Source organism: Hyperoodon ampullatus (assembly GCF_949752795.1).
Source record: "Hyperoodon ampullatus genome assembly, chromosome: 10".
Lineage (NCBI taxonomy): Eukaryota > Metazoa > Chordata > Mammalia > Artiodactyla > Ziphiidae > Hyperoodon > Hyperoodon ampullatus.
In genome coordinates, this window is record NC_136923.1 from 35,766,133 (window position 1) to 35,780,731 (window position 14,599).

The following is a 14,599-nucleotide window of genomic DNA, read 5'->3' on the forward strand; positions in this document are numbered from 1 at the left end:
CCATAGCACGCAAAAGCTTGAGAAGTGTGCTGCAGAGCACGAGGCCATGTGAGAGTGGTGCCACGGGCATTCAACAAATACCTCCTAGGCTCCTGTATGCCATGCACTGGGCACAGAGTAGTGAACAAGACAGTAGTAGTCCTTTACATGAAGGTTTTGTCTTTTGAGAGAGCAGACAGTAAATCATTACAAGAATGATAAGTGTCATGAAAAGGAGGGGTGCCATAAGATTTTATTGCAGGAGGACAAATAAACCTGGTCTGATGACATTTAACTTTAGACCTGAAGGGAGGAGTAAGATTTAACAGGGAGAAAGAACACTGCAGGCAAGGGGAGTTGCGTTTGTGAAGGCCTGAATGTCAGCACAGTGAACTAAGAAATCAGGAGACATCTGGGTTGGGAAGATTAAAGAGACTGAAAAGTAAGTGGTTCTAGAGTAAAGCTAGAGAAGTAGGCAGGGTCTTGATCTTGGAGGTTCAGGACTGTATCTTATTGGCAAGTTATGGAAATATTTTAAATGAGGACATGCCAAGAAGACACAACTGTAGCTTAAGGCGGAGCAGAGTAGGTGCTGACTTAGGAGTCACACTGGAATGGTGATTCTCAACAGAGGCATCCTGTTGTCAAAGGGATTGTTGGAGTCCCTTCTTCCCCCACTCCCTCCTGAAACTCTGGGTCCCTCAACAGGTTTACGTGGTAAAGGTTCCCTAGTGATTCAGGTTATATTCTGCCCCCTTGAGAATTACAGATCCAAAAGCCCACAGTCATTACTCCACTGTCCTGATTTGTGCTGCTTTGTCAGTCCTTGTTTACTGTCTCCCAATAATGGATGGTGAAATGCAGCAGAGCTTTTTGACCTGTGAGGATAGAATTGTGAACTCTGGTTTTTTAACCGCAGACTCTTGCCAGATCAGGTAACTAGTACAGAACCAATAAGGGTAAAGTGTTTAAAAAACAATGACGAAAATACAGTTCATGCACATTCTCGGAAGTGGTCCATGTATAAAGTCCACTTACTTTCCAGCATTGCAAAACAGTGATTCTGATCTTAAATTAACTTCTTCTCTCACCTTCTCAACCAGTGTTGTCACATCTGAGTGATCATACTAATTACTTCAGGAGCTTTTGTAAATTGTAGATTCCTAGGCTCTCTCTTCCTGGAGATTCTGAATCAGAAAATTTGTAGTGAAGCTTCAGGGTCTTTTTTGTTTTGTTTTGTTTTAACAAGGATCTTTAGGTGATTCAGATTTAGGGAACCCCATACTTCACAAGTCATAGTATTCCCCACACTCTTATTTGTTGTTTAACTCCCTTCTCTAGTAAATGGGAAGTTCTCTAGTGGTCAGGACTTTGTCCTGGTCACCATTGTACCCACAGTGATTGGCACAGAAATGCCCCCAAATTATAGCTTGATTTGCATTGGGTAGTTAGGATTTCGTTCATCTAAACAAATATTTGTTGACCTATGTACCGTGAGTCAGATCCTCGGCACACAGATACAAAAAGAGTTTGCATTCAGGCAGAGAGCAATATTTGGATGCCTCTTAGAGAACTCCCTTTACTGAATTATTTTGATACCTTTGAGTTTGATAGTCATTACAGGAAACTAATTTCTTAGTCTAGCCTGTTACCTCTGTGTTATTTAACATGTTACCTGCATGTTATTTACTAAGGTCACACTCCTATGTTTTGTATTTGCAGCAAATCCAGAGCAACTTCATCGTTGTCGTACATCCAGGTTCAACAACTCTGAGGATCGGTCGAGCCACAGACACACTTCCTGCCAGCATTCCTCATGTTATTGCACGAAGACACAAACAACAAGGGCAGCCCCTGTACAAAGACAACTGGCTCCTAAGGGAGGGACTAAATGTAAGTCAGAAATGGAGGATGCTTGCGTTCCAGTGGTTAGGACTCTGAGTTTTCGCTGCCGAGGGCTGGGGTTCAATCCCTGGTCAGGGAACTAAGATCCCACAAGCCGTACAGCGTGGCCAAAAATCCCAACCCCCCGCCCCCCCAGCACACACACACAAAAGAAATGTAAGACCTAGAGAGAAAGCCCAGGGTTGTCTCCTTGGGAGGGCTTCAATATTCAATGTATGCCATAATCTTGAACGACATCTTCATAGCTTTAATGTATTTTAAAATAACGACATCATTCAGGGTTACAAATATCATTTTTTATCTGAGCTATCAATTTTAGATTTACAGAAGTAATTATAACAAAAGTAAATCTAATTTTTTAACCCATCAGGATGAATTGGGTATTGATGAAGATGATCTTTAGTGGAAGATACAGAATTGTCACTCCCTTAAAATGATGCATCCAGGTGTCTCTTAACTGACTGCCATATTTTCTCTTCCCCATACTTAGAGTTTAAATTGAGCTCATATTTTCAATCTGTAGCAAATTGAATTGCTACAATAAGCACTTGTTACAATCTTAGATCAAATCATAATTTAAAGGCAAAAAATAGTATTTCCTTGGAGTAAGCATTTACTTAGGATGCAGTAGGCATCCTATTTTGCAGGTGATAATTAACAGGAAAATTTTTGTGATAGGTGTTAAATATGTGTATTGCATTGTAATCTGCTTTAAGTTTTAAATCAAGGGTAGTTTTAGGAACTTGCAGTTTCTATAATTCTTATAGTAAGCCTTAGGGTTCCATTTTTTAGCATAACTAACAGACTGTCCTTAAGTCCATTTCTAAGCTTAAGTATAACGTGACAGTGTAAGAATCTAAAATTCGCATATCTTTGGATCTTACAGTTCTATTTTAGGAATAAATCTCAGGAATAAAAATGGAAAGAAAACAAAATAATATTTTATAAAAATATAGAGTGTTCTTTGCAATATCACAAGAACTTGAATACTCATTAATTAAGTGAAATAACACATGAAGGAATAAAACATTGTTGTAAAATTGTGAACATGAGAATTATATAGATATATGGAAGAGTCTCTTGAATACTTTGTAAATATAAAGTAGCAGTGCTCTGATATCAGTCAAAAGTCACTTGAGGTTATAGATTTTTGCAGATAGTTTTATGACGATGGCTCTTTTCTGATCTTTTAATTTATAAATAATCAGAAGATTACTTTGAATTCTTAAGATTAATACATGTAACAGAGGTGAAGGACATGCTACTTGTTGAGGAGGGAGCATTTGCTCTTGCTGGATTAAATTAGTATTTTGCCATTTCTTTCTCTTTTTCACTAAATTCTTTATACTCTTCATCTCTGTTCTTTTTCCCCAGAAACCTGAAAGTAATGAACAAAGACAAAATGGCCTTAAAATGGTGGATCAAGCAATATGGTCTAAAAAGATGTCAAATGGTACAAGACGGATTCCTGTGTCCCCTGAGCAGGTTCAGTCTCAACTCTTTCTTCAGATTCATTCTTTGACCACTGCTGTTAAGTCGTAACCATTCGTGTGTGCTCCCTATTTCATTATGCAAATTAAAGATGGGATTTCCTTAAAAGAGGAAGAAAAACCATTCTTAACCACCTACAGAATACCTGAATTGGTGTTGCAAATGTCTAGGCAAGCCAAATAATTTGTAAGGTGGTGTTTCTTGTATCAAGTTGATGAAAATTTAGTTTATCTGAGAGTCTTAAGTGTGTAATTCCAGGATCTTGATGGGAAGCTGTATTCTTACCACATTTGTCATTTTAACGTGATAAACCAGTACTGCTAGGAATGGACATGAGTCTGTATGATGTATAAATCTGTATTCAACTTTCAGCAGAGTACGGTATTAATTTTGGACTGACTGAATCACTGCCTAAGTGTTAACATTATGGGAGAAATCAAGATTGTGGTATAGGGCAGGAGAATCCACTTGTGACCAATCAATATTTTCTCACATATCTTGGATTTACGATTAAAATTTGCCACTGTATCTGGTCTGTGAGGAGAAAAGAGGACAACCCCTTTTTGTTTTCTTGCATGGATTCAGAGAATTTTCGGATGCTCTTTTGTTTCAGGCACGTTCCTACAACAAGCAGATGCGACCTGCGATTTTAGATCATTGCTCTGGAAATAAGTGGACAAACACATCTCATCACCCTGAGTTTTTGGTAGGAGAAGAGGTAGGAAACTTCTTTACAGTGAAATGGAAGAAGAAAACCTAGATACTATTTCTAAAATTAATTTGCTTTGCCACCTAGTTCTAGTTTTTCTTAGCATTCTGTAATCCTACCCTGAGGACCAGATATTCACACTGGCTCCTGAGATGTTACATACACCACTCTCAACATTAGAACAGTCAGCAAATGTTAATGATAATTTCTGGCCTTACGTTTTTGAATGTGAATCTAGAAAACCCTGAGAGAAGAGTTTTAACAATGTATTCGTCTCCCTGTCTTTTCTAGGCTCTGTATGTTAATCCTTTGGACTGTTACAATATTCACTGGCCTATCAGAAGAGGTCAGTTAAATATTCACCCAGGACCTGGGGGCTCCCTTACAGCTGTTCTGGCAGATATTGAAGTAATATGGTCTCATGCGATACAAAAATACTTGGAAATCCCACTGAAAGATTTAAAGGTAAATTAAAATGACCAGTTATTGGATTGTCTTTAAGATTCTTGGTCAATAAAAGTATACTATACTCAATTGTTTGTAAGACAGTGTCCTTGAAGCCTTCTCGACCTTAAGCTGTTAAGGATATCTTTTTTTCCTTCACTGAATTCCCCTCTGGTGCTTTCTTTTTTTTCTCATTTTGTTTGGTTCTTGGTGTACCTCTCAACTGCTCTGCAATCAGCAAGCTTGCTCATGTTTATGCATCTCTCTGGACCTTTTTCGGAAACATCAGTTGTCTTATTTTTCATTTTACAATGAAATAACTCAAAGGGAAAAAAGCCCACAAAACTTCAGCATTTTCTGTTTTTTTTTTTTCATAAAACCTAAAGGATAGCAGAGAGCTTTGAGTTTTTATTTTGGGCCTCTAGCCATTGCTGCTACTGCTTTAGAGAGAATCCTCTTTGACAACAAGTGTGGTGAAATTTATTTTGACCTGACTTGAGTGTTAACCATTTTATATTTTTTTCTTTGTTCTTCTTTTTAGTATTATAGATGCATCTTGTTAATTCCTGATATCTATAATAAACAGCATGTGAAAGAATTAGTGAATATGATCCTAATGAAGATGGGTTTTTCAGGTATGTCTGATATCCCAGTGAAATCTGCCTGAAATGAGATTGTTTTTGTTTTTACTGACAAAGTTAATCTGATTCACTGCTTTATTGAAATGCTTATTCTGGGAGGGTCAGTGATACTTGGATGATTGCCTGGAGGTTCCTAGACTTTAATTGAATATTTGTTGTAGGATCTTTCCTGCTCCCCAGCTGTTCACCCCTCTGCCTTTTGTTTTTCAGGGATTGTGGTCCATCAGGAGTCTGTGTGCGCCACCTATGGAAGTGGTTTAAGCAGCACATGTATTGTAGATGTTGGAGACCAAAAGACAAGCGTGTGCTGTGTGGAGGATGGGGTCTCTCATCGGAACACTCGGTGAGGAGCTTGGGAGGAGGTATTCCCTGCTCCTTCTCCCCACACAGCCTGTTCAACTAAAAGCATCATGAGTTAGAAAGAAATTCTTCTAAGGAATTACATATTCAGATTTTTCATGTGAAACTAGTAAGATTGTGGAAGTGCAAATTCTAACACAGCTGTAAATAGCCGATTTTACCCTTCCCATTGGAACTCTCTAATGTGAGTTCACAGTAGCAGCTCCTGAAAGCCCTAGTGTGTGTTGTGTGCTTTCCCACAGAGGAAGTGTGTATGTAACTCTGTGTCCTTCACTATGGTGTGGCAGAGAGATACCAATCACATTCACAGCAAAGCTTTATTTGGGCAAGTCACGTAGGAGAAAATAGGTTTTCAGGTCTGAATTCTCTAGCTAGCTAGCATTTTGAGTATTTGCTTTTCTCGTCATAATTGTTTTTGGTGAGTGAGGAGTAACTTTATGGTGGTCAGGTCCATTCATTATGTCATCACTGATAGAAGAGGTAATAAAATAACTAGCAGGAGCAGGTTTGCTGCTTGTCTGTCCTGAGACAAGCCCAGCACAGGTAAGCACACTCAGGTAGTGCACACAGCAGTTCTCTGCAGCATTTTGTGCTTCCAGGATGGCTTCCTCAGGATGCTTCAATTCTTTCTGTCACCCACATAGGAAGTTTGACTCTTAAGTCATAGAAACAAATTTAAAAGAGGGTCCAAGCAGTCCATGAGAAAGGTTAATTTGTTACCTCCCACCCCAAGTTACAGTGCATTCTCAAACCCAGATTGAGTTGTTTGGGCTCATCCATTTGTAACACCTAATGCCATTGGTTTTCAAAGTATAGAGAAAACACTGGACCCAGGGCTTCTACCACTAAAACAACACAGCAGTGATCTTTCCAAATCATAGAAATATTCAGTTAGTGGATAGTATTCGCTAAGATTTTCTCCCTTAAGTTTGTCTTACGGTGTCACTGCCTGCCATTTCTACATGTTGGTGAGTATAGACAGTCAAACAGCTGTCATATGCTACACATATGGACTTGGAAATGAGCCAGATTTAATATGTATTCTGTTTCTTGGACATTTTTTGCAAATAGCATTTTTTGCTTCTAGATGTTCACCACTGGTTTTTGCTAGTTTCCTTTCTGTCTCCCTTACATCCATTCTGTCCTTTCATGCTTTAATTTATCTCTACAACATTTCTTGAAACTTGCTGTGTTTCACTGTGCCTGAGTTTTTGGAGCACCCTTTGCACCTTCTTAACTGACAGGTTACCCATCTGCCCTTTTCTCTTAACACTAGGCTCTGTCTGGCATATGGTGGATCTGATGTGTCAAGATGTTTTTACTGGCTGATGCAGCGAGCTGGGTTCCCTTACAGAGAATGCCAGTTAACAAATAAAATGGATTGCCTTCTTCTGCAGCACCTTAAAGAAACTTTTTGTCATTTAGATCAGGTGGGAGTAAAATCAAAATTGCTGATTATTTTTGTTTTCAGGAAAAATTGAAGATATTTAAAGCTAATTAAAAATTTAACAGTATTATGCAACCTGTTCAACCCAAGTTTATAAAGCCTTGAGGCTGAAGCTCTTAAGGAGTGAGAGAGTTTTTTGGTAAGGGCAGAGCCATACGGATGTGTCTCAGGCTCTGGAAAACACAGCTAGTTTTTTTAAGAGAGTTTAGCAGATATCTCTCTCCTTAGGATCTACAATCATTCTAATAAAGGATAAAGATAAACCTTTGGATGTAATGAATAGTAGCAGGTAAATACATAGGTATAGACAGTTAATAAAATGGTATCGTTTGAAGCACTTTCTTGGTATTGTGAACAGTCAACATTTAGTCATTGCTGTATATGAATTGCTACCTTTTTATGCTATTTGTTTTAGACCTTTCTTTTTCCAACTTTTTTTAAAGCATTTTTCAAGTACATTTTTCATGTAATTCTGAATAAAATTTTTTTTGAGAAACATAAGACGGTAACATTTCCCAGTTATTGAGGGAATTTGCTTACTGGTTTGGACATTGTATTGGTGTGTGTTGATAGTGAAGCAAACAAAAATGCACATAGTGGGAATTTCAGAAATGTTGAAAGAGAATCAAGGTACAGTTGAACTCTTGTTTTATTAAGTTCCAGTGGGAGTGGTAGGAAGTTGTAGGGCAGCCCTTTTATAGGTGAGATTTAGATGGCATTTGAAGAGTTTGCATGCACTTTTACTGATTCACTGACAGCATCTTTTCCTGGAATCAGGACATCTCTGGGCTTCAGGACCATGAGTTTCAGATTCGACATCCAGATTCCCCTGCCCTTCTTTACCAGTTTCGATTAGGAGATGAAAAACTCCAGGTAACACATCGGTATATATTTCCATGGGTAGAAAGAAAGGCAGCCAGGTTCAATCAGACTGAGAGAATATGTACTTGCTGGAAACCTCATGAGGAGAGAATGTCAACTGGTTGTAAATTAGCTGCTAACCCAACATTTAAACCACTGGTAGAGTACAGATTAGAACAGATCTGAGCCATTATTTTAATTAGCCAGTATGTGATGAGTTGTTGTTTAGAAAGAGGCACCATTCTTACTAGGAAATTATAAAGTAGATTACTAGGCACTTATTTTACATTTACTTTGAGATTTCTGGTGTTATCACCCATTCAATTTGATGATAAGTGAGTTTTCTGGCCTATCATGCAGTGAAGAAATAATGTTACTTCTGAAAGAGAATGCTTACTCGGTCTAACTTACAGGATCTGATCTGCCAGTTTTGTTTTTGGAAGAACAAAATTTATTTAATGGGTCAGTTTTTTCAGAAGGCAGTATCCTTGGTTGGTCATTCTTTTCCTTCCATGCACAGGCTCCGATGGCTTTGTTTTATCCAGCAACTTTTGGAATCGTTGGACAGAAAATGACAACTTTGCAGCACAGATCCCAGGGTGACCCTGAGGATCCTCATGATGAACATTACCTGCTGGCCACACAAAGCAAGCAAGAACAGGTCTGTGGTCATTCTGTGTGAGAGGAGACAGTTTTGTCCCTGTATGAGATGTTTGCCCATAATTAATGGATCATTGCAGTGGCTGCAATCTGACAGTATACTAAAGCTGTTACTGTTTTTAAGACCGTAAATGAAATGAAGTCTGTGTTTAAAATCAAGATGACAGATTTCTTTATTCAGCAAACATCAATTTTCAGAATACCAGTCTATAAGATACTTCCCTTTTGGCATGAATTATTTTTTATGTACTTTATGTATAATACTTTATCTACTTTTGAATATTTATCCAGTAGTATTTTCAGTAAAATCTTACCTATTTTAAAATTATCATGCAAAAACTGGGTGGCACAGGCAAAGAGCTGAATCTTTTTGTCCAAAGATGATCCTAGTTATAGGATGTCTGATTCAGGGGCACAAATTAAAGCTCTTATCTGCTAATGAAACAGCAGCTCATGATGGAGAGAAGAGGGCAGTGAACCTTTTCTAGTCTTTGTTCCTATCCCAAAGCTGAGCATGGGGTGCTTAGATAAGGCCTGAAAGTGAGGACCCATAACAGCCACTGGCCTAAGAATTCCAGTGAACTACTACACTTAAAAACTCAGGGGAAAAAGGTTCATCTACATCGACATTTCAATCTTAAAAATCCAATCAGTAATAGCAAAGTTATAGCTCTTTTACTCAGGAGGAGCTGTGGAGGCGGGGAGGCAGGTGAGGCTTTCCTGATGAAGAGCCATTTGAGAGAGAGGGATCTAGGGGGAGAGTGAGGTGTTACCTCACACGCTGCCTGCCCATGATTGTTCTGGAATTGTCAGCACTTCCGCATCTTCTGCACACCACCCCTCACTCCCAGTTATCCGGGGGTGGAGACCAGGTGCTTGGTCGAAGAACTATGGTGTGTTTCCTCTCTGCAGCACAGTGACAGACCTTTTTATAGAGTATAGAGTAGTGGGGTAGGGGGAGGGGGGGATCTAGCTGGAGAACATCAACCATGTTCTATCCTAGCCTTACCGTCCATTTGATTCTCCTTTTGATTGATTTAAAGTCTGCAAAAGCTATTGCTGACCGAAAGTCTGCATCCAAACCCATTGGATTTGAGGGGGATCTTCGTGGCCAGTCCTCTGATCTTCCAGAAAGACTGCATTCCCAGGAGGTGGATTTGGGATCCTCCCAGGGAGACTGCTTGATGGCTGGCAATGATTCTGAAGAAGCTCTCACTGCACTGATGTCCAGGAAGACTGCCATCTCGCTGTTTGAAGGGAAAGCCCTGGGCCTGGATAAAGCCATCCTCCATAGCATAGACTGTTGTTGTAAGCACGTCTGGGAGCCAGGAGAGAGCAATTACAGGGTTCAGGCCAGGGTGTAGTTTTGCCCTGCAGCATGTTCATGAAAAAGCTATTGAGCAAAAAAAAAAAAAAAGAAAAAGAAAAAAAAAGCTATTGAGCATCTGCTTTGTGCCTACATTGTCAGGTGTTAGGATCTGGTTCCTGGCCTCGCTGAGCATGGAACCTAGTGGAAGAGACCAAAACAAGTCAACTTACCACACAAAGATGAGATTACAACTGTAGCAGGTGCTACAAAATTGAACTAAAGGGTTCTGACTGAGAGTTTCTGATTGAGGGATTTAATAAGGGGGTTTTACTCAGGAGGAGCTGTGGAGGCGGGGAGGCAGGGAAGGCTTTCCTGAGGGAGAGCCATTTGAGAGAGGGATCTAGGGGGAGAGTGAGGTGTTACCTTGGTATTCCAAGTAGATGGAGAAGCCTGTGTGAAGGCCAGTGTGGCTGGAAAGCAGGATGCAGGGTGAAGCTGTGGGAAGTGGTGGGTACACAGCACGCTGGACTTTGTAGGCCCCCCTAGAGACTCTGGTCCTAATCCTGCTACTAGCAGGGTTGGGGGTGGGACAGCAACATGCTCACATTTGTGTTTTGCAAGGTTCCTCTGGCTGCATGGTAGCATTGTCTAGGATGGGTTGGGAGAGAGACCTTTGAGAAGGCTCCTGCAGTTATCCAAGCAAGAGATGATGGTGGTTGGCCTGGGGTGGTGGTGGATATGGAGAAAAAGCGTGGAAGGGATTTCACTGTCTTTTCAGCGTCTGATGAAACCAAAAAGAAGATGTACAGCTCCATCCTGGTGGTGGGAGGTGGTTTGATGTTTCACAAAGCTCAAGAATTTCTGCAGCACAGAATTCTCAATAAGATGCCACCTTCATTCAGGCGAATTATTGAAAATGTGGATGTGATCACAAGGCCCAAGGTATGTTGTACACGGTGCAAGTTGTACTCTTTGCCAGTGAAACAGCATTATTTCTAGTTGTAATGCATTGGACAGAGAAAATCCTGGGAGGCTTGGGTTTGTGTCTGGGGAGTTCTTAAGGGCTTGGAGCAAGTGGAAAAATTACTTTCAGCAGGTCACAGATGTGGTGAAAGGAGCTCTGGACTAGGGACTAGATTACTGGCTTTTAGTCCCTGCTGTGCCCTCCAAACTAGCATGACTGACTTCCGCCTTTGTCACAGGACTGGATGGGGCAAGGAGAAGACTGACTGCTCTCACGCTGTCAGCCAGAACAATTCCATTTTTATCTCTTTCATATTAAGAATCTCCTGCTGTCCCTAGACCAGGTGATCTTCAAGGATCTTTTTGGTTTGAACTATCTTGGCAACCATAAACACAGGAATTTAGAAACAGATTGTATCTGTATTTTATTATTCTCACTGACAATTCCTGGGAATATTTTTATTTAATTTTAATTCTGAGAGAGGGATTGTGGGATATATTTATTCCAGTCAAACTTCAAAATAAGTTATGTCCTTACATATGTTCCTGCCTATAGGGACTCTTTGTGGAATAATAGTAAATAGTGAATAGTAGCATTTTCAGTAATAAAAACTAAAAAATTTTCTTGTAAGTTGAAATAGAAGATGTCTGTGGTTCATGGATCCTTCATGGGTCTTTAATGCAAGTTGAAAATCTGATTTATTCCATATTGACTCAGCAGGGTGTTTTCTACCCCCAAATTCAAGTAGATGAATAAGTATATGTCTTGTCTGCTTACACTGAAATATCTTTGTTTATCACCTCTCTAGGACATGGATCCCCGGCTGATTGCATGGAAAGGAGGGGCAGTGTTGGCTTGTTTAGATACGACACAGGAGCTGTGGATTTATCAGAGAGAATGGCAGCGCTTTGGCGTCCGTATGCTACGAGAGCGAGCTGCTTTTGTGTGGTGAAATGGAAAGAAAAGTCACTGTTGAAGACCAACACATAACCTCGTGGTATAAAAGACTCTTACAGAACATTTATATTCTAATTTATTGACCTAGGTGCTTAAGTTTTATGAAAATAAATGAATTTTAACTTTTATGTTGAGAACATGACATTGGTGTAAAAAATAAGCTGCTTTTGTAGTCAGGACATTTGAGAATAAATATGAACTTAGTCTTCAGTGGTAAACTCTCCTGCCCCTTCTTCAGGCTCTCTAACTCCCGATGGTCTAAATTGTTGCAGTAGAATGGTTCTCAGGTGGTGAAGCCCTTCATTTAGGTTGGCTTCTGGGAGTCATCAGGCAGTCTCACATAACCATGAGGGGTGGGTGTGTGACTGTGTACCTGAATTGTGAGAAATGTCTGGTCATGCATTTTCCCTCTTATCTAGTACAGCAAGCACATATGTCATGACTTGTGTATGCTGCTAAAATTCCAAATAGGAAAGAAAGTTTTTTGTTTTTTAAAAATTTTCTCCTGTATTACAAAAAATATTGGGGCACGTTCAGGTCTAGATTTCCAGAGGCAAAGATTTAAGGCTGGGCTGGCTGGCTTTTGTTACTGACATAATCTAGGGTGGGCTTGGGGAAGGAAAACAGTCATTGACCAAAACAGAACAGAAATGAAAAGGAAAACTCATTTGCTTCCTAAAGCCAGATAGAAATGATTTAGGTTAATGATTTTCTAATGTGTCGTACAGATAAACAAGGAGACTGCTGTAATTTCTAACTTAAGCCTCAGGTCCCCAATTTTCTTTTACCTGAAAAATGAAATGAAAGTTCTTGGAGTACTTTTTGTTCAGTATGATCAGTTGACCTTAATCTGTGAGCAGTCTGAACCAAAGTTTAAATACAGACAGCTATTACCACCAGTGGTCCAGGCTTTGGTGCAGCCTTCTGAGCCCCGGCAGAGGAAGGGAAGGAGGTTTGGAGACTGGAGCCAGCCAGCACAGCCTATGGGCTCAGAGACCTGGGAGGATGGGGAGGATGCCTGATTCCTGCCACTCCCTGCCAGGGACCATCTCGCTTCTCTAGAACTGAGGGTGGGAGTGGGACTGGGGGAAAGACAAAAGTAGATGCAGATAAGAGATGCAGGTAAGTGGAATATAGAAACAGTAAGGACGGTTGGTGGGGACTTCCCTGGAAGTCCAGTGGTTAGGACTCGGCACTTTCACTGCTGTGGCCCCGGGTTCAATCCCTGGTCGGGGAACTAAGACCCCACAAGCTGTGCAGCATGGCCAAAAAAAAAAAGGATGGTTGGAAGTTTTAGGACTTGGAGAAATGCTGTTACTAGAGCATTTTAAATAAATAGGGTTATTTTGCATATCTGCTCAGTAGGTTGGAAACAAAGAAAAGTCTGCCAGTACTACAAAATTTTAATTTGCTAGTATTATTTGGGATGTTTGCCTTAAATTTGAAAATTGTATGCTTTTATTTTTTCAGTTTTTTAACAAAATAATTACATTTATACAATACTGATTTTATGTTTCTGGGCTGTTTCAACACAATTTAATACTGGCTACCTAGTTCTAAAAGCATAATGTATTTCTGCTTATAATAGTTTTTCACATAATAGCATATTGCTCTTATAACTGGTAGATGTTGATTCAGAGGAAGTTGGTTTCTGGTCCAAGTTTTGACATAAGCTGTCTTCTATTACCAGCACTTACAAGCACCGTGAAAACTGATCATGACAAGTAAGTGAGCTTTACCACATTAATTGTATTGCCTCAGGCATTGCTAAGCATTTGTGAAGCTGGACACTATGCTTCCTTATTTTGGTCTTTATCTGTAAGACATGTATTAGAAGGAGTGGCATGGTCCTTTAAGGATAATCTACAAGAACATTTTAACAGTCATCCACCTGAAACTGATCCACATTCTAGAGCAGATGCAGTCTTGCACTGTGTGAAAGAGACAATCTTTCCTAGAAAAATATGGATGCTAATATAAACAACCTTTTGGTGACCTCTGCATTAAGAAAAAGATGCTTTGAGAAAAGTAAAAAGTTGAAAGACTTAAAACGCCACAGATCTCTACATTCTGTAATTCTGTGGTAGATTCTGTGTTTTATTTAAGTAAACCAGTGCAATAATTCATTTATAAAATGACTAATTACTTCAGGAGGGCTAACTTCAACATAGGAATTATTTTTGTTTTGAACATGGAAAGTTATGTAATAACCATAAAACTCTGAATTCTGACAGTGACTTCCAATAGGTAACTTTGGGCAAAAGTAGACATCAGCTCTGCAAGTGATGTATTTTGTTGTTGATGTTAAAAGTCACCTGTACAAGAGTCAGATAGGACATGAATCTAGTTCTGAGAGGGAGGGTCCTATGCAAATACCAAGTATACAAGTGGTTCCACATAGAGTAGGTCATCTGGTCAGCAAAGACAGGTTCAGCTTGTTATTCCCTATTTTTGTTATCTTAGAAATAAGGACTTGTGTGTGTAATAGAAAGTTTTTCACCTAAGAAGTTATTGAGTGAATTAGTGAGGACTCTTAGGTTTGGCATTCATTAATTAAACTTAGAAAGTTATAGAGCTAAACAATTCTACCTGCTCTGCAGAGCATGGACTATTCAAGACTGGATATTCGGCTGGGAGATGCTTTATCATTGATTATCTGAATGGTTATAGTTTTATAAGTGTTCTTGATTTGTAGGTGTGAAATTGACTTAGCTTTATAGTTATAAATTCAGTTTCTGTTCTTTAATGCCACAGTAGTTAGTAAAATTGTAACAATTTTATTAGCATAAAAACTTTTAATTACTAGACTAAGGTGTATGTATTCAGTTGTGAATCCTCCCTTAGTTCCTTTTGCTAAAGCAGGTATACATAT

The 14,599-nt window shown here is 39.5% G+C and overlaps 1 protein-coding gene across 1 annotated transcript; it reads left to right on the forward strand.

Annotated features, from left to right (window-relative positions):
• The first annotated feature begins 3,282 nt into the window (after nucleotides 1-3,282).
• ACTR8 (actin related protein 8) lies at nucleotides 3,283-11,937 on the forward strand. Its single transcript, XM_079712837.1, has 11 exons — nucleotides 3,283-3,369; nucleotides 3,989-4,093; nucleotides 4,376-4,549; nucleotides 5,070-5,163; nucleotides 5,380-5,512; nucleotides 6,806-6,959; nucleotides 7,754-7,849; nucleotides 8,358-8,498; nucleotides 9,541-9,805; nucleotides 10,585-10,748; nucleotides 11,579-11,937. Exons 1-11 carry the CDS (start codon nucleotides 3,298-3,300, stop codon nucleotides 11,720-11,722), a joined length of 1,542 nt encoding a protein of 513 aa, XP_079568963.1. The 5' UTR covers nucleotides 3,283-3,297; the 3' UTR covers nucleotides 11,723-11,937.
• The last annotated feature ends 2,662 nt before the right edge of the window (nucleotides 11,938-14,599 follow it).

Excerpts from the sequence above, each read along its gene's own strand:
- ACTR8 (XM_079712837.1), top strand. The coding sequence starts at position 3,298 with ATGGTGGATCAAGCAATATGGTCTAAAAAGATGTCAAATGGTACAAGA. Across the intron at positions 3,370-3,988 it reads TTCCTGTGTCCCCTGAGCAG|GCACGTTCCTACAACAAGCA; the intron begins GTTCAGTCTCAA and ends CTTTTGTTTCAG. Across the intron at positions 4,550-5,069 it reads TCCCACTGAAAGATTTAAAG|TATTATAGATGCATCTTGTT; the intron begins GTAAATTAAAAT and ends TCTTCTTTTTAG.